The 20,252-nt window shown below is 44.8% G+C and overlaps 1 protein-coding gene across 1 annotated transcript; it reads right to left on the minus strand.

Annotated features, from left to right (window-relative positions):
* Positions 1 to 978: 978 nt before the first annotated feature.
* On the minus strand, positions 979 to 15,714 carry KCNG4 (potassium voltage-gated channel modifier subfamily G member 4). The gene is made up of 3 exons (XM_053400138.1): positions 15,229 to 15,714; positions 11,513 to 12,311; positions 979 to 1,784 (listed from the first exon to the last, which is right to left on the minus strand). The coding sequence occupies exons 2-3, from the start codon at positions 12,254 to 12,256 to the stop codon at positions 1,002 to 1,004; spliced, it is 1,527 nt and encodes a 508-aa protein (XP_053256113.1). The 5' UTR covers positions 12,257 to 12,311; positions 15,229 to 15,714; the 3' UTR covers positions 979 to 1,001.
* Positions 15,715 to 20,252: the final 4,538 nt, after the last annotated feature.

Here is a 20,252-nt window from a genome sequence, read left to right on the forward strand (position 1 = left end):
TGTGCATACTTATTTTTGGGAAGGTGAGATCTGTGTGATGCTGTGCACTCATTTTAAACATGAAACACAATCTCTGGTTTGCAGGGAAAGGTCAAAAGTCAATATCCAAAAAGTCTTTCAAGGCATTCCAGGGTCTTGTTCATTTGGTTTGCTCATTATCGTTCTCCCTTAATGTAAGGAAGCCTTTCATGAAGAGTGCTGTCTTGCTCAGCTAGCCTTCATGATGGGTTAGTTGTCTCATGCTTATACCTAGTGAAAAGATGCATCACCACCTATCCTAGGGGTAGGGGATACCTCTCTATCTAGCTCTCAAAATGCTCCCCTCTCTGTCCCTCACACACTCCACACCAACCCACTCCACACACCCCTGAAATGCTTTTACCTGGCCAAAATATGCCCTTTAACTTTGATAAAGCTTCTAGTTTCTCCTGGTAGAGATGTGCACATGTAGAAACCTTTGGCTTTTGCATGATTGGAACACAGCCGATTGTACAGAGGCAAAGAGTCACACAACTGTTGTTCCGTCTACTATTGCACCCGGCCCTGTTACCCCTTGTCTCTGTCTCCACCCACTTTTTGCCCTGGCCCCACCCACCCCTGGCATGTGGCCTCCAGGAGGTCTCCTAAGAAGCAACATGGCCCTTGGGCTGAAAAAGGGTTTCCCACCTCTGATCTAGTCTAGGGCCGCAGCTTGCTGTTTGTCTCACTCAGCCTGTAAGCCAGACTCCTACGTGGGTCTCCTAACATCATCAGCACTCTTTAGTACCCCAGACCCTCCCTGCTATTGCTGGCACTGCCTGAGCATTGTTTGTTACTGTTCTCAGCAATGTGCTTTAAGCTTCACCCGGGCAGACTTTTGCAGAAGCAATTGCATTTGAAAATGGCGAATTGCAAGCCTTGGGCTAACTGCTTTGCTTTGTGCATTACAGTACACAGATTATTATTATTATTATTATTATTATTATTATTATTATTATTATTATTTTGCAGCAGGATGTTCATTATCCTTTGTAGATGTACTTGATGGGTGAGCCAGTTGCATCCGTAGTGAAGCTTTCACTCTCGTTCAATGTGTCACTCTCACCAGAAGTGTTGGCGTTCTTTAGCCTCATGATTCGGGACTGTAGCCGCTCATGCTCCCTCCTCAGCTCAGAGTAGGAGTGGGAGAATGTGTGGAATATGGAGGTGGCTGGGAAAGCCATAATGAGTATCCCACTCAGGATGCTGCTTAGGGCAACCATCTGGCCCGGGACGCTCCTGGGTACCATGTCCCCATAGCCCACTGTAGTCATAGATATGATAGCCCACCAGTAAGAGGCAGGGATGCTGGTAAACTCCAGGATCTTCCCAGATTCGTTCTCTGCAAGGTAGACCAGGGGGGAAAAGAGGGTGACGGCTACACACAGGAAGAGCAAGAGCAGGCCAAACTCTCTTGCGCTCCTCCGGACGGTGAGGCCCAAAGTCTGCAATCCCAAAGAGTGCCTAGCAAGGCGCATGACATACAGTATCCTCAAGGCACGTAAGACCCGTAGCACCAAGCCCACCTTCTCGAGGTACGAGCTCCCGCTCGGCCTGCTGTCTTTCTCAGTGGGCTCGTCATCCAGCACAATGAGGGATGCATAATATGGGGAGATGGCCAAGAAGTCGATGATGTTCAGAGGACCTTTGAAAAACTGACATTTGCTCTTGGCCTGGATGAATCGGAGGCAGAACTCCAGGGAGAACCAAGCCACGCAGATGGTCTCAATGATGAAGATGTAATAGCACTTTTGGGAACATTCGCCCTGCATATGGAAGGAGACAAGAAAGAGGTCAGAATGAATGGACGTCTCTCTCAGTTAAAAAAAATAAATCAGAAAAATACAACAGAGGCTGTAATGTACACCGTGTGTGTTACCCAGTCCTAGTGATGAGGGAGAAGTTTTATTTGCATTTTAATGAGAAGCTATCTCATTCACATTTCTTGAACCAATGCGCAACCCACAAAACATAGATATCCTTTGAAATTCACACTTCTCTGAATTTTATGGCACAGTTCTTCAACACAACAATGTGTGCAAAAATACATTATATTAGAGGGGAATGTGTATATAATGTCAGTTCCTAGGGCTCCCCAATTCCCAGGGCTCCCAAGACTCAGAGTAGATAATAAACATCTCTTGATCTCATGACTCACCCTCCTACCAGCCATCTGCTACATTTGGATCTTTACATGACTCTCCTTCTGGGAAAATGCCTGCATATAAAAGGGATATAGGAACAACCCATTTTACCTTGTTTTTATTTATTATAGATTTATTAGGCCACTAGTTCAGCAGCTTCCCATGTGCTGTGATCCCTGCCACTTCCTATGAGTCTCAGTAGCCACCATTGTTCATACAACCCACAATCTGACAGTGCTTTTTGTTGGCATATATTGGATGTTTTCTTTGTATTAGTTGTGGATGCTGATATGGCCCTTGTCTTTAAGGCAATGAAGTTGTGGTGCATGCACATAATTCAGAAATAATTTTCAAAAGGTGCAAGTGGCTGAATGATTTATGGAAGACACTTTGTGACTAACCAGTGTTTGTAACTGACCAGCTAATTTGGTGAAGTTGCAAACCCATTGAATCCAGCTTCTAACAAGAAGAAGAAAGGTGGGGGAGGAACCTTCTACCATTTAGGCATTTTGTATCTGCCTTGTCCTCAACCCTCTTACAAGCTGGAGCTGTTCAAATCCCCTGACTGCATTGCTGCCACGAGGATTGCTGAGTCACTTTTCCTGCATTGCTGCTTTTGTTTGAATACTTAAGCCCAGGCTCTAGTTAAATCAAACTGTCCAAGGTGAGAACTTGAGAACAGAAATGGAAAAAATTAAGTACCTCCAATAGGTCACTTTGGCCTTTGAATATGTGGTCGTAAGCCAATATCATTTAACCACAAAGGCTTTTGTGGGCAACCCTGAATCCCTCCTCTTCATTGAATAATGAATCTGGATATGCTCAGAGAGAATTCTAACATTTCCTTATGGATCACTGAGAAGGTATTGTTCAGTCATACCATTTAACAGCAAAGGTTATTCAACAGCGCTGTGCCAAAAATGTCTCCTGCAGCCCCCCCCCCCCGCACTGGTCTCCATCAAGTTAATGAGAAAAGAAATTGCATTCGGAAATTATCAATGGGGAGAGAACATTTTGGTGAAATTCTCAAGGATGGGGGGGTGTTTCTCTTTGTGTGTGTGTGCATTCATGTTCGTGTATATGTGCACTGACCTTACTTTTGAGGTGGTCAGGTGGTGCCTGTGAGCGTCCTCTCTCTCTTGTTCTACAAATCATTGCACCAGGATTTTTTGCTCTGCAACCTTCCCTGGTTTCTTCACTTTCAATCAAAGCCCACAAGAAGGCATCGTAAAGGAGCTCCTTTCACAGGGCTTTTTCAGATCAGGAAGTGTGGGAAGCTGGGGAGGGTGCAGAGCACTGGGGAAATGGGTAGAAATGGGATGAAAGAAAACACACTCACACATACCACCCTTGCCCATCTTGAGGTTCTAAAGAAACTTAAGAGAATGAGGCAGACAAATGGAAGCCTCTTTTATAGATGAAAGCCTCTGAGAAATGGGTGTTACAGATTTCAGCATAGCACTATTATACAACTGACTGCCTCCTCCAAAGAAGGTGTGGCTATGAATTTGAAGTGGTACTATATATATATATATATTGCACTTAAGGAAAAACAATATTCTGAGCACTCGTCAGTGACAGAGATATGAGTAAATAGGTAAGGCCAGAAGGGCAGATATTTCAAAGATACATGTTGTGCAGCAACTAGCATGCTTGACTATGACCAGATAGACTTGGCTTCAAATCCCCACATTACCAGGACACCTGCTAGATGATCATGGACCAGTCAATGTCTCTCTAAGACTAGTAACAAGTCCACCTTACAGGACTGTTGGCTAAAGTCCAAAGGACTGTGTGCACTGCCCTGAGATCCTTGGAGAAACAGTAGGATGAAACTTCAGCTCAAGGTTTTGCTACACATCACTGACAGCAAGCACCCAATGATGCTCACCTGGAATACAATCCCTGAGCAATACAGTAGTCAGCTCAGCAGTCTCAATACAGATGTGTTCCTGACCTTGATAACTACCCTCTGAACATAAAAGAAATGTCATTTGTCAGCAGGGAAGAAAGGGTTTGGTTTTGAAACTTAACAAGTATCTTCCTCCCCAACCCCAGTCACCATGACTGTTTTGGAAGGCTCTTCCAGAATTTCACAGGTTTTGTAATAGCAGCACATGCTAAGATCCAAAAAAAATAATGGCTGATGGAGAATTGGCATGGCACCAGCCAATATGTTACTAAATGGTGATTACAGGAGCAGGATGAGATTGGATGATTTAACCATCTGTGACCAAAGATAGTAGAGAAGCAAAATCGACTTTCCATTCATTTTATGGTCTCATCCTCATGTACAAGCTGGAATGTGTGCAGAGAAGGGCAACCAAAATGATCAAGGGTCTGGAAATCAAGCCTTATGAGGAATGGTTGAAGGCACTGAGTATGTTTAGCCTGTTAAAGAGGAGACTGAGAGGAGATTTGATAGCCATCTTCAAATATCTAAGGGGCTGCCACACGGAGGATGGAGAAAACTTATTATCTCCTGCTCCAGAGGCTGGGACCTGCACCAATCCCACCTAAAGATCCAATTCCCTCAACCATTCCTCAAACAGAATAAAATAGAGAAACCATAACAATACAACCATTAGTAACTGTGTCATGGTATAAAATTCCAGATATAGAAAGCACAATTATAAGTTTGCTTGAATTAGTCCCCAGTGCAGCATCACAATATTTAGCCACCCTGGAAGAGGTGGAAGCTTTCTGATCTGAAAGGAGTAAAAAGGCATAAAACGCATCCAATCATCCTGGGACTCCCGTAAAAGGGATTCAGAAGAATCTTACGTCTCTTGTAAAAAAAGGAACAGTACATAAGAACCAGATATATTGGTTCTACCTCTCCAGATTCACAGGAGCATTTACATTGACAAGAGGATATTTTTTGGAACCTCCCCTCCAGCACTACTGATAGAAGAACATTTAAATGCACCAAAGTAAAGGCATGCTGGAGAGCCACTGTCAGTCAATGTAAATAATAGTGATCTAGATGGACAAATTGGTCTGACTTGCGATAAAGCAGTTTAGGAACATAAGAACAGGTCCCATTAAGGCATCTGGTTGGCCACTGTGAGACCACGATACTGGACTAGATGTGCCTTTGGTCTGATCCTGTGGGACTCTTCTTATGTTCTTAAAACCTTGCTGTGGCAAATTTCAACTCCCAATAAGCAGTGAAATGGGGTCTTTGGTTGTTTCATTTGGGATGCATTCCAGTCAGAGGACCAAGGGATGGTGCTAAACCATTTCCTCTGTGCTATTTTTCCCTCTCCCTTGTTTGTTAGTTGCCCCATTAAGGGAAACTTATGTGTACTATGGTTAATCCAACTATGGTCTCAATGCAAACAGTAAAAGATAAGTGTTTTGATCTTAAAAGTAATGTGCTGTTTCTGATGATTTTGCTATGGTGGTGATGGTGATGATGATGATGAATCATTCCTCTTCTCTCTCATTTTTAAATTACCCTGTGCATTTGGGATAACAACCCAGAAATATTATGCGTGGGTGGGAATGCTGGGGGAGAGGCAAAGCACAGTGCTAAAGCCCCTGGATTAAAGAGATTCTGACCTGCTCAACAAATTGACCCATGGCACTGCACAAATATCCTGGGTGCTTCTTTGCACTTTTCCCTTTTGTAAAAGAAAGTTATTCGCAACTTCCACAGCAGAAGACAGGTTGCAGACGGCTTGCTCAGTTTTAAAGCCTCCCACCACCACCCCTGAAAAAAATCAGACCCAAGACATATGTGTTTGCATTGAAAAACAGCCTTATTACAACCTATTTTTTTGTAAGGAGAGAATTAAAAGACTGAATAGTGGTGGTGGGGATTTAGGTTCAGGAGCTCTGGGTCTTCCCTCCCTCAGTCTGAAAAGAAAAGCTGCACACCCAATGAAACTTGTGCTTCTGTGCAAACTTAATCTGATGGTGCAAGTTGTTATGCAGCATGGAAATTTGATTGCTTAGTCACCATATGATTAACCAGCTTTTAAAAACAACAACAAACAGAATCACACAAACAATCAGTTCACAGCCCTAAAGTGAAGTGCATTAACATCTCATTTGACGCATTCTGGGGTTAAGGCCTGACATTTGAAATAAGTTCCGTCCTGATGCTCTAGGGAGGTCTGGCACAAGTGAAGCCATTTTCTTAGCTCTTACCACTGAACTTAATTCATGTAAGAATATAAGAAGAGCCCTGCTAGATCAGAGCAGAAGCCCATCTAGTCCAGCACTGTCCTTCCTGCAGCTGGCAACCACATAATTTGCATAAGGCCATCCGCAGAACATGAAGGTAAAAGCCACTCCCTAGGTCAGAGGTTTTCAACCTTTTGGGTCCCCGGCTCCCTTGACCAGCTACAGTCATTCTGCAGCACCCCTGTGGGGCTCAGGAGCCCAGTTATGTCACCCCTTTCCTGCAGAGCTGGCAGCCTCTCATCCCTTTTCGAACACCCTCCCTTGTGGAGTATTTCCTCAGCCTCCTCTCCTCTGCCCTCTCCTTGGGTGTCCTCTGGGCAGCTGCTGCTGCCATCTCAGGTCTCTGAGCTGCCCCCCCCCCAAAGACAGGTGCTACCTCACACTGCCCCACAAGGGCCTGGAAAGCACCCCCTGGCTAGCCCCAGAGACACCCAATGCCTGGGGAGCTTGTCGCCAGGGCTGTTGGAACAAACAGCTATGCAAGCCTTTAGCAAGCAGAGATGCAAGAGGGCATCAGAGGATGGAGGAAAGGAAAGAGGGACAGAGACCAATGTTGCCCATGGCACCCCTGATCACCATTCAAAGCACTCCAGGGTGCCATAACACATTGGTTGAAAACCACTTCCCTAGGCTGTTTCCCAGCCTCTGCTATTCAGAGATATACCATTGCAAGTAACAGACAGATAATTGTTACCCAGTTCTTTGAAAATTAGCCTTCCCTGCCTCTGGTCCACAGTTTTCACTGAGAGATGCCAAACTCCATTGCAGGCCATTGGTGCAGTTACATCCAGCATCCCTTTGAATGACTTGTCAGGCAATCAAGCAGCCTTTTTTCTGTTTCACACCTCCCACAGTGCGCTAAAATGTGGAAACAGTTGTACTGGTTGTACCGCATGATGCATAGTAAAAGCGGGGAGAAGTAAATTAATGACATATACAGTGCAGCTATGTTCTCCTTTATTTTGTTTTTGCTTACACAGTCATCCCTAAGCCCCACCACAATGGGCAGATATTACTCCTACACATGTTTACTCCGGACGAGTAGTCTGCCTGAGTTCCACGAGGCTTTCCACCTCTTGGGCTGATCCGACATGGGCTACAAAACAGCATACATTGGCCATAAACTGACATGCCTCATTTGTCCCTAGGATGTCACAAGCTAGCTAGGCATCTAGCTGATCTGAATCATATGCTAGGAAAAAGCTTTGCAAAGGATTTCTGTGCCTCTTTGGTGTTATAATTCATCTTTAGAGCAGTGCACAGATTTCAGCCTCATTGAGTTCACGATTAGTTGCTTTACTGAGTCAGACCTCCGGTTCACCGAAGCTCAGCATTTTACAGCCTAAGGGCCACATTTCCTTCTGAGCAGCCTTCCAGGGGCCACATGCCAGGAGCGCGGCTACCCACTTTTTGCCTTGGCTCTCCTCTGCAGGATGCCCCCCCCCGAATGTTGCCCACAAAGGAATGCAACTGCAGTGCTGAAAAATGTTCCCCACTCCAGCTTTAGAGGGGGGGGGGGACTTCCTGACAGTATGAGCTATTTAACAGTGGAATAAATTGTCTCAAAAGGTGATGGACTCTCCTTCATTTGAGGTTTTTTAATCAGAGGGTGGAAGGCCATCCAGCAGGATTGTTGTAGCAAGGGATTCCCTGCATTAGCACAGGAGAGACGATGACCTTGAGGTTCTTTTATGATTCTCTGATTCAAACACACAAAGTGACAGAAGGCTGGCAAAAAGAAGCAGGATGTTTTTAAACCAGCTTTCTAGAGTTCTTTGTGAAGTAGCTTTTTAGCTTTTGAACCTTAGCTCAGTGGTTGAGCATCTGCTTTGCATGCAGGAGGTCCCGGGTTCAATCCCTAGCAGCATCTCCTGCTAGAGCTGGGAGAGTTCCCTATCTGAAACCCTAGAGAGTCACTGCCAGTCAGTGTGGGCCCTGCTGTGCTAGAGGGAACAGTGGTGTAAGGCAGCTTCCAAGGTGTCTATGAACCAGCTGCTACAGCTCTGCCTTCAACCATTATTTGATCGGAGGACATTAGGAAGTGATGTTGCTTTTCTCTGCATCATGAAATTTCCCAAAAGTTGCATCTTAGGCTGCTCTTAACCAGCCCTGGCCTTGTGCTTTTGTGGGGTTGGGGAATGTTTGTGATCAGCTGGCTACCTTAAGGAAGGTGATTCTGATTTGCTTGTCTGTGGTTTTAAGTACAGGTTGGCGCAATGGGAGTGGGATATTAACTATTCTGCATTAATTCACATGATGCAGCAATACTGTGATCGCGCATAGGTGGCAGCTCATTTTCTCCTCTCTCTTTATCACCAATTTTGTGCATTTGACACAGATATTATTTTGCATGCCTTGTAGGAAGAAGGTGTAGATATCTTTATGTGCACATCTTTATAAACACTGTTTTGGTGGTAGTGGTGGTGTCCATGTGGTTATTTTGATACACATTGCACCAATGTATTCATGCATCAATGATGACTTCAGTGTATCTTATAAGATTGCTCTCTCCAGGTACCTTAAAGGCAGATGGTGAGGGTCAGAATTCTTATTATTAATACTTCTACTCCTCTGCTGCTGGAGTCTATTTCAAAATACCACTATAGTCTATTTCAAAATACTCGAGTGAGAAAGAGAGAGACCAGATTCTCTGTTAGGAAACAGTGAGGATCGCGAACTAATGGCCTTCCAGTTGTTGTTGTACTACAACTCTCATCATCCCTGCCCCTTGGACATGCTGGTTGCAGGCTGATGGGAGCTGGAGCCCAACAACTGCTGGATTTTCACAGATTCTCTATGGTGGAGGTTTGTGTGCCAAAACGAAACCACTGCACCACATAGGTATGTTTAGAGAACCTTGTGGGCATTCCTTGCTCAGCCTCCCAGAAAGCCTCCATAATACTAACTTCTCAGCAAATGTGCTTTGGATCAAACTGAAAAACAAGACTGATTGAACTACAAAGAATATTCTGGCACTTTAAAAGGCAAAGGTTGCATCCCTAAATATGCTTTCTTGGGAGTAGGTGCATTGAACTAGGGTTGCCATATTGTGGGCAAAGTTGTTGAGCTTTTGTTTTCGGGGAGGGGGGCAAAGTTGTTGTTGAGCTTTTTTTTTTTTAGTTTTGCCCAAAGTTGTTTCCAACAGCCAATTGCTGGCTATGTCTGGGCCTGGCAACCCTAACTGAACAGAAAGGGACTTACGTCTGAGTAAACATGTGCTGTTCTGTAAGAAAGAAAGAAAGAAAGATTTTGCCAAAACTTTAATTGGCTTTTCTTAGGGTTTTTTTATTTTAAAAATACTTTTTTGCAGAAAATATTAGTGAATACTAATGGCTTTAAAAGAATCAATGTAACAATAAATACAGTTGGAGGGAACGACGGTCAACTGTAGCCATTTTCATTCCTTTTAATACAAAGAACATAACATTTTTTCGAGATTGTTTTCTAAAAAAAAGAAAATTGGCAATATAGCCAGTAGTGAATGGACTGGCTTCCTTTCCATTTAACATTTATTTGCAAACAAACAATCAAATGCAAAACCAATAATTGCTTAAGGCATCCACAAGCCCTGTCTAAGGAATCTTGCCCAATCTCAGTGGCTTGACGGATTCATTGGTGATGAAAGGGCACCCTATACATACTCAGAGGCACTGTTGTGTGCAAATAGATTTGTTCTCCAAGGAGTGGTTTATAGGTTTGGTAGTTTTATTCTGTGTTCCTGTACAATTCAAATGGTGTCTGTGAAAAGGTGTTTAGCAGAGGCAGGAATGATTTCCTTCCCAACCAGCCAGTTAGAATATGCAAAAGTGTTACTCTCTCATTTCACAGTTTCTGAGCTGCTCTGAACTGAGCTTACTAGCAACCTTCATTTCAAATTAAACCCTGTTGCTAATCTGCGAAAGTTGAACCACTCATTCTAACATACATTGATGAACCATTTGATCATTTCCCCACTCATTCCCCCACCCCTAGAAAAACTAGATTTGTCTTCATGCTGGGCATAATTCTGCCTACACACACACACTTCCACACTTAGGAACCACTCTTGACAGATAGGACACTTTCCCAAGAAGTACTTTACCACAACAAACCCATAAAATTAGCAGAGAACCAGCCTGGTGCAGTGGCTAAAGTGTTGACCCAGGACCAAGAGACCTGTGTTTGTTCATTTTCTTGGTTTTGTATTTATATCGCACCTTCTCACAACCCTTTAAGGCAGGTTAGAGTGAGAGTTGGTGAGTGGCCCAAGGTGACTCAGTGAAAAAAGAAGCAGGGAACCCAATCACCTAGAGAAATCCCCTACCCCCTTATATGTAGCTATATGCAAGTGGAGCATGCTATCACAATGCCCCTCCCCATCCATATGCATATTCATTAGACATAGCATTATACATACATGGGGACAGTTGAACCTGTGTGCATAGACAATAAGGGTACAATACTCAAAAGCAAAAGAGAGGAAAATGCATGAGTGAATTAGTCCAAACACAGGCATGCAGTGTTGGCTGCAGAATATCATGACGTAACATAGGTCTGCAGATGTAATATAACTGGTGATGTTTATGATAATAGGAACAGAAGAAGGGCCGTGCTAGATCAGGCCAAAGGCCCTTCTAGTCCAGCATCCTGCTCTCACTGTGGCCAGACAGATGCCTGCAGGAAACCCGCAAGCAGGACCTGAACACAAGAGCACACTCTCATCTTGTGGTTTCCAGCAACCAGCACGCAGAATCATTGCTCCCTCTGACCATGGAGACATAATAGAGGCTAGTGGCCATTGATAGCTTCATTCCTCCATTAATTTATCCAGTCCTCTTTAAAAGCCATCTGAGTTGGTGGGCATCACTCCCTTCTGTGGGAGGGAGTTCTATGCATTGCCCACAAGCAGGGTGGTAGGAACACAGCAACCGTCTTTGGTCCATATAGCTCAGTACTGCCTACACTGGCCAGAAGCAGCTCTTGTGGTTCCAAGAAGGGCCCTCTCCCTGCCATACCTGGAAATGGAAAGAATTGAAACTGCGCAAAGCCGATACTCTACCACTGAGCTATGATCCTTCTGCATGGAACGACACTTTCCCCACTTAGGAAACCTAAGAACTCCCAGCATCTGCCTGTGACAGTGGAAGGAGAGCATAAATACAAAACAGGGGCTTACTCACCCTGTCTTCTTCTTCCCTTAAGTCCGGCATGGTGCTAACACAAAGGCTTATCGCTGTGGTGGCCACAAAGAGGATGGAGAGGCAAGCAAAGATTTTCCCCGGGAGGCCCGACCGGGGGTTTTCCACCATGTCCCTCAGCTTGCTCATAAACTGGCCAAATTTGGTCTCCTCTTCCAGGACGCAGGCCGTCACTTTGCTCATCTGCATCTCCTCCTCTCTGCGCACCTCGGCCAGCTCCTCAGCCTTCTGGAAGAGCTTCCGGAAGCAGCAGTTCTCCAAGTTGGACTCCTCGATCCCCCAGTACTTCAGCTCCTCCTGGAAGGACAAGGCACAGGTGTCGCGGAGGAGCATCAGTTTCCCTGCCGCAAGGAAGCTGACAATCACCCCAAAAACGTTGGGGTTCCGGTCGAAGAAAAACTCTTGCGTGTCTTCATCGTAGTCATCACACAGCTGGATTATCTCTTCGTAGCTGCTGCAGAACTTCAGCTTGCTCAGCCGGGATGCGGGGAACTCGTCCAAGGTGCTCCAGGGCAACAGGTACTTGATGCCGCCAACGTTGACCATGATCTCCCTCTTCAGATCGACTGTCCCGAGCCGATCTGGGTGGTAAATCCTCTGGGCCCGTTGGTAGTGGACCCCTTTGGCAGGGGGAGTCTCGACCACTGAGATGGGAAACAGGTGGTTCAAGGAAGTGCAGGAATTGTAGCTGTAGTCGTGGTCACTGCCTCCAGAGAGAATAGGCATCTCTGAGGGTTGTCACTGGAGCTCCAGCACAGAAGCAGCATCAGAGCCAAGCTGGCTAGGGAGGTGGAAATGGGAGGGAAAACAGAGACAGGATCATGACCATTGTGAGATGAGGAACACAATAGCATAAGAAGAGCCCTGCTGGATCAGGCTAATAGCCCATCTAGTCCAGCATCCTGTTCACCCAGGTTTCTGTGAACAACTTATAAGCAGGACCCAAGCACAAGAGCACTATCCACTCCTATGATTTCCAGCAACTTATATTCAGAGGCATACTGCCTCCGACAACAGAAGCACAACATAGCTATTGTACTAGCAGCCCCAATTTGTCCAATCTTCTGTTAAAACTACCCTAGCTGGTGGCCATCTTTTCCTCCTGTTGAAGTCAGTTCCACAGTTTGGCTATGTGCTTCATGAGCAAAAGCATCTGTCTCTCCTAACCAGTTGTTGTTGTTGGAATGTTAATAGCAGCTTTCTTTTCAACAAGAAATGCCAGGACAGTTTGCAAACAAATAAAATCCAACAACAAAATACCCCTTTATTTACAAGGAGGGATTGGGGATTTCAGGCCCTGCTGGGCCTCTCTATCAGGCCCTCGGGACTCTCCACAGACCACACACGAGCCATACCCTCTCACTGGCCTGGCTTTACAGCCTCAAGTGCTTTTGTCTAGCTGGAGTGTGTCCTCTGGCAATTCTTCTTACTTGCTTGGACGGAGGATAGAGAGGGATATGTGGGTGTGTCCAGAAACTAGCCTTCTGCACTGAGGTAAATTTCACATCCATTGCTCCACCCACTTTGGCCTTTGGCCCCGCTCACCACTGGCATATGGCCCTTGGGAGGCTGCTCAGAAGCTACCTTCAGAATGCAGGGAATGCATCCCTCAGGCTGAAAAAGGTCCCACACCCTTTGTTTATGGTACACTTTAGCTGTTTCTGCTGACACGTTCTATTTTTCTTTTAAAAAAGAGGGGTAGCTACTGGATTCAATCAAAGCTCATTCCTGGGAAAACTTGATGTATAACCTTCAAATCTGCTTATATATTGAAGTCCTCCTCAATGACACCCTGGTGGAGAAGCCACTCCTGTAGTGCGAACAGAAGTGTCACATTGAAAACAGCCCTGCTGGGATCAAGCCCAAAGTCTTGTCTGGGTCCAAGATATAGACAAGCTGGAATGTGTGCAGTGGAGGAGAACCAAGATGGCAAAGGGTCTGGAAGCCAAGGCTTATGAGGAATGGCTGAGGAAGCTGGGGATGTTTAACCTGGAGGAGAGAAGGCTGACAGGTGATATGCTAGCCATCTTCAAACATCTGAAGGGCTGTCCCATGGAAGATGGAGCAAGCTTGTCTTCTGCTGCTCTAGAGGGAAGGACCCGAACCAAAGGGTTCAAATTACAAGAAAGGAGATTCTGCTTAAACATTAGGGTGACCTTTTTAATGGTATGAGCTATTTGACAACGGAATAGATTACCTTAGAAGGTGGTAGACTCTCCTTCCATCTGCCTGGAAGGCCATCTGCCAGGAATTCTTTAGTTGTGATTCCTGTATTGCAAGGGGTTGGAATAAATGACCCCTGAGGTCCCTTCCAACTTTACAATCCTGTACCTTCCAGCAGAGACCAGTCAGATGCCTCCAGCAGGACATGCAGGTGATGTCTTCTTCTTTGGCTTGTCCTCATCCTTTCATATTCAGAGACACGGTGCCTCTGGATGTGAAAGTTCTATTTAACTATCAAGCCCAAAAGCTTTTGGCTGACCAACTCATCCTGAGTTTGTCTAATCCTAATAAAATAAAATAAATCTAAGCACTTCCCCTCCCCCACCTCACTAGATTCCTATTCCATAAGTTAATCATGTTTATATGGGCAGGATTTATTTTTGCCTGCCCTGAATCTGCTGCAAATCAACTTCATTGAATGATGGCATTTCAGCAAGAAATCCTTCTAGGTAGTACAGCGGTACCTAGGATACTCTCAGGGATTAATTAACATGATGGCAGTTTGTCTGTCCTAAGAGAACAGGCGGCAGTGCTTACAAAGGCTGTCCATCTTAGCTGGAAGTTCTAAATGTTGCTCTTCTGTTGATGATGTTTTAAAGTTATACACATTTGCACACCCCCAAAAGAGAGAGAAGCAGAAACGGCAATAACATATAAGTGAATAACTTCTCAAGGGTTTGACAAGTGTCTAACAGGATTCTCTTGAGCATCCACAGACTGGTTCCATTTCACATTCACAGGGAGTCCAGAAGCTTCCTCTATACTGGGTCAGACCATTTGTCCATCTAGCTCAGTACTGTTGACACTGACTGGCAGCTGCTTTCCAGGATTTCAGTCCAGAAGGTCCCCACTGCAGCTCTACTTGGAGATGCCAGAGATTGAACATGGGACCTTCTGCATGCAAAGCAGATGCTCTGTCACTGAGCTACAACATGCCCTTTCCACATTTTACCATGGATGCAACAAAAGCAAATAGAAAATCAGAGAAGCCTGAAGTTTTACAGTTGGTGAGCTGCTGTGAATCATGAAAAGCATAAGAGGAAGCTGAAAGTTAGCATATGTCCCCCCCACCATAAGCTGAAACAGCAACGATGTATGCATTTGATTTCTTCACACAAATTATCTTATAACCTTTACAACAGCCCTGTAAGGTAGACCAAATATCAATATCCCCATATTGCAGACTGTGGGGCTGAGGTTGGTGTTCATCCTCTCCTTTTCACAGACACCGCCTGCCGCTGGAATTCCGTCTCATTATTGTTAAATACACACACGTCCCCCTCCCCTTCAAGTAGACATCGCATGAAACCAATTACACATACAATGCTGAGAAGCAAACCCCTTTGTAAAGGTTTGGAGCTGATGGGGAGTAAGCACAAAACCCCTCCAGTCTTATTCCTCTCTGCCTCCGGCTTGCCATCCATCCCGGCACAGGCTGACAGCATTCCAGAACGAAGTTTCGCAAAGTTACTTACTGCGCTAAACACGGGCTGTGTCCGGGTCAACTGTCTCCCCAGCAGCAAGAGCAGAACACATTGCGAGGAATTGTTGCCATTCCTGGGTGATGGAGAAGCATCAAAGCACATTTGTTGCCCTGGTTCCATGGATGTAATAAAATTGCTCTTGGCCAGCATCTGCTTCTTGATATTCTCTCTCTCCTTTATAGACTGACTCCCTCACTCAAAGACCCTTTCAAAGACTTGGAAGGCATCCCTGAATCTTCTTGGGCAACTGAAAAGAGAGACAAAGTCTGTATTCTCCCTCTCTCCGCTTTTCCTCCCTGGAGGGCTGTCAGTGTGGTCCTCCTGACAGAAGGAGGAGGGAGGGAAGAGGGAAGGGCTTAGACATAATCTCTCCCTTGTTCTCTCTTTCCAGCATCCTCCAGCCCTTCATCCTTAGAGCAGACTGCAGGGCATACCAGCAATTCAGCAGCAGTCTGGAGTGGAAGCAGAGAGACCCAACAAATGCTCAATAATAAATTGATGCTGACAAAGACAGTTCTCCATAACACTTGTCAGTGCTTTTTATTCTCTCCCTGTTCTTTGACTTTGGAGGCAGCAAGTGAATTGTTTCAGGGTGTTTCCCTACACACCCCAGAAGCAGCTTCCTTTCAGGTGTTGAGTTCTGAAAGTTCCAGGTTTCTAAAAAAGCACTTTACTATTCCACATAAGATTTAATAGGGCGTGTGCACAGGGTAAGTTTGCTGTTGTGGTAGTGGTTCGGGGTGTGTGGGTGTGTGCCAGGATGATGGATCCACTATGGGGAAGAAGGCTCCTTCCCCTTGTGTAATAACCTGCTGACAAAAGGTTTGGGACAGCTCCATGAGTGATGGAGCTTGTAGGGGGTTGCACAACAGCTGTTCCTGACTTTGCATTTGCATCAAGAATCTTGCATACACAGAGAGCCAATGGATGATTTGGAATACTAATATGAATCACACATAGTATGTATGCAATGAACTCGTGTAATTTCAAACTTGTTTGGTTGAAGGCTGGCTGAAATCTCACAAATTAACTGTACACAAGGTGGATAGCTCTAATGTGTTGGGTTTTCCTGGTGCAGAAACACATTTTTGCGTATTCGCACCACCCCCAGAACAGAACCCCTGTGGAAGACATGATCATACTGTATATATATTTGATCTCCCACAAAAATTACTAGCCTGCTGGAGTCTGGCAAGGGAATGATGGAGTTATCTGCTGCTTCTGCAACAGCTTGGTGTTCTGGATATGGTGGAGAGGACTTCCCCCATCTGGCTGCCTTCTTAGTTTCCATGCCAGGTGCAGAAGAGGGACAGAATGCTCCATCCTTCCTGTAACAGTCGGCCCAATTGCCTTTAAGGAATTCCTTGTCGCCTATGGCAACTGGGCATATCCTTACAGTGCATTTTGTGTATACACACGCACTAGCTGCCAACAATCCTTCCCACTCTCCCAGCTTTCTGACAAATTCCAGTGCATGGGTAGGGAATCTCAGGCCCGGGGATTACATGTGGCCCTCCAGGGTGCTCCATCTGGCCCTCAGGACTCTTCCCAGACTACACTCTCTCACTGCCTCTGCTTTCATCCTCCCTAAGAGTTTTTGCCTGACTGGACTGTGTCCTTGAACTGTGATAGTGTTTCTTGTTTGTTTGAATGAAGGATAGAGACGGGGTCAGTGTGTGTGTGCAGAAACTAGCCTACTGTATAAAGGTCATTTTTTCATCCATTGTGCCACCCACTTTTGTCTCTGGCCTCTCCCAATACTGGCATGTGGCCCCTGGAAGGTTGCCTAGAAGAGTTTGAGGCTCTTGGGCTGATCATGGTTCCCTATCCTTGGTCTAGTATGATCCAGGTTCCTTGCATAATGGAACTTTTGAAATATTTAGTTACATTTATATCCTGTCTTTCTTTCACCATGGAATTCAAGCTGGCATACATAGAATCATAGAACTGGAAGGGACCCTTAAGGGTCATCTGATCCAACCCCCTACAATTGAGGAATCACAGCTAAATAATCCCTGACATCCAACTTCTGTTTAAAAACCTCCAGTGATGGAGAGTCCACCAGCTTCTAAGGTAGTCAATTCCACTAGCAAACAGCTCTTATCATCAGAAAATTATTCCTAATGGTTAGTCAGAATCAACTAGAGAGGAAAAACAGTTCACACAAGCAGTTGTTCACATCATCAGGGTACATCCGAGATGACTAAATTGTGCAAGATTGTCCCTTCTTTTCAATAATAGCCACCAATACTGTCTAGAAGATGGTTAGGTTTATGAGCAATGATGACTGGTGACTACAAACTATTGAACACACACACAAGGTCTCTAATTTGGGAAGGGCTGGAGAGATACAATTTGACTGTAATTAGAAAAGGAGACATTAATGATGATGATGATGATGATGATGATGCCAATCTAACTGGGTTGCCCCAGTCATTCTAGATGGTTTCCAGCAAAATATATATTTGTGTGTTTGAGTTCAGCCTGTTGGCAATCCCCAGACTCTAGACACTTCATTATACCATGTTTTAAAATAGCCAGCACATAGGCTGTATTGTATCTACATTTGCCTGTCTGATTATGTGATAAGGCTCAATAGTAATTTGATTTCCTTTGAAACAGGTATCCTCCTGAAAGGGATGTTGTGCAATCTTCACACTTAACATTCTTTGGGGCTTGCACCCCTTAGGCAAAAACAGTTGCATAATTTCATAAAGAGACATTATTTATCAAACACAATACTCTCTCTCATGCCCACCACCTAACTAACATCCTCACCAGTTACATTTGTAAATGATTTAAAAATAATGCATGTGTAATTGGTTTCCCCGCTCTCTGTTGCAAGCAGAAACATTTTTCAAGCTTGTGTCATCACACAGAAGGCTAAGTGTGAATGAAATTAATTTTGGGAAGGCTAAGGGGCAGGCATGGTCTCAGGCAAGACAGAAAACCCGACTTGGTTACAAATCCAATCTTCTCTTTGGTCACCTCCAGGCCATCAGCGGTTTGCAGAAGAGATTCTTCAAGCACATACCAGAACAGTGTTTGGGACTTTTTACTTTAGAGAAAAGGTAAGTCAGAGATGGCATGATAGAACTTTATAAAATTATGGATGGCATGGAGAAAGTGAATAGAATTTTTTTCCCCTCCCTCTCTCATAGTACAAGAACTCATGGAAATCCAATGAAACAATGAAATGTTTGGAGATAAAAGAAAGCAATTCTTCATGCACTACGTAGCTAAACTATGAAACTTGCTCCCATAGGAGGCAGTGATGGTGATCAACCTAGATGGAAGAATAGAAAAATTCATGAAGGAGAAGTCTATCAGTGGCTACAAGTGACAATGGCTATATTCTGGCCCCCACAGTTGGAAAGAGCAATGTTTCTGAATACCATTACTAGAAACCACAGGAGGGGAAAGTGCTCAAATTCTGCTTGCAGGTTTCCCACAGGAATCTGGTTGGCCACTGGGAGAACCGGATGCTGGGCTAGATGTGTCATTGGCTCTTCTTATCTTCTTAATTCCCAGAACAGTTTAACAGTCCCCCTTCCCAGGGAGCTCTGGGAATTGTAGCTTTGTGAGGAGAATGGGGTCTCCTAACAGCTCTCAGCACCATTAACAAGCTACAGTTCCCAGGATTCTCAGGGGAAAGTGATGACTGTTGAAAATGGTATGATACTGCTTTAAATCCAAATAGTATGGAAAACAGCTTTACTAGAAAAATTAACCAATAACCTGAAACTGACACGGGGACAAACAGAAGAGGACGCCTTTACCCCGGTATGGCTCCCCTTCATCACATACACAGCCCAACAAGACAACAACAAAAATCCACCAACAGCATACAAATCAATATGGCTATCCTGATCCAAAACACCCACCCACCCCACTCACACATGAAAACAAAGATCACCACAGCCAATCACAAATGAACAACCACACCCTAGGCCAACCCCAACCTCTCTCACCATCAAAGGATCACAAGCGAATAGTAAAGAGAACCTGCGCAAGCAATGCTGACACAAAAGCCCACACATATATTAAGTAAAACAGAAACATCGCCACCCGACCCCGACCCCACTCACCTCCCCTCCCACCTATTTCTCCCTCTTCTTCCTAATGTCAAATGAAATTGATCTGTAAAAAATGTTACTTGGGGGGAGAGAGAGAGAGAGAGAGAGAGAGAGAGAGAGAGAGAGACATTGCACATACTTTTGTAAACTAGGAAAATCTTTAATAAAAATAATTTTTAAAAAATGTATGGTGCAGATGGGGTCTAATTTTCTATAGTCCTCCCACTGCCACCACAATCACCAAGGTCATTCACTTGAAGTTCCCCTCTCCACCTATTTGAATACCAAGTAGTTTTGCTCATAGTCAATAAGAAAAACACCAAGAGGGCTGATAGCAAGTATACATTGCCTCCCTGCTTTTTCTTCTTCTCAGCATGCACATCCAAACTTTCATTTACTCTTAATAGCATTAGTATAGATTTTGCACTCTATATGCTTTGACCTGCTCGTTGATGCAGGAGATGTTTCCGAGCTTTAAATCTTTAGCGTGGACACAGGTCCCCCCCCCCTTCTTTCCAAACCAAGTGTAAAGCACACTGCGGCTGCCAACATGCCATACATTTAAAGCACATTTTCCCTCTACACACACACACACACACACAGAGAGAGAGAGAGAGAGAGAGAGAGAGAGAGAGAGAGAGAGAGAGAGAGAGAATATACTGGGAACTGTAGCTTGTTATAAGGGTGCTGGGAATCGTAACTCATGTGGGCTAAACTATAGTTTCCAGGATTCTCTTTTGTAGAGAAAATATGCTTTTGACATGCTTCAGATTTACGGTTTGTGCACAACCTGTGATTGCAGGGATTAAATTGTGGCATTTGCAACTAAATGTTGCAGTGTGGAGCCTTCCCTGGTCAGGATTCCAGCTACTCCATTCAAACTCCCCTCCTCCCCAATTCTTAACCCTTCCCAAACATTCCATCAGCATTCCCTGGATT

The sequence above is a fragment of the Podarcis raffonei genome, chromosome 8 (genome assembly GCF_027172205.1).
Source record: "Podarcis raffonei isolate rPodRaf1 chromosome 8, rPodRaf1.pri, whole genome shotgun sequence".
In the NCBI taxonomy this organism is placed as follows: Eukaryota; Metazoa; Chordata; class Lepidosauria; order Squamata; family Lacertidae; genus Podarcis; species Podarcis raffonei.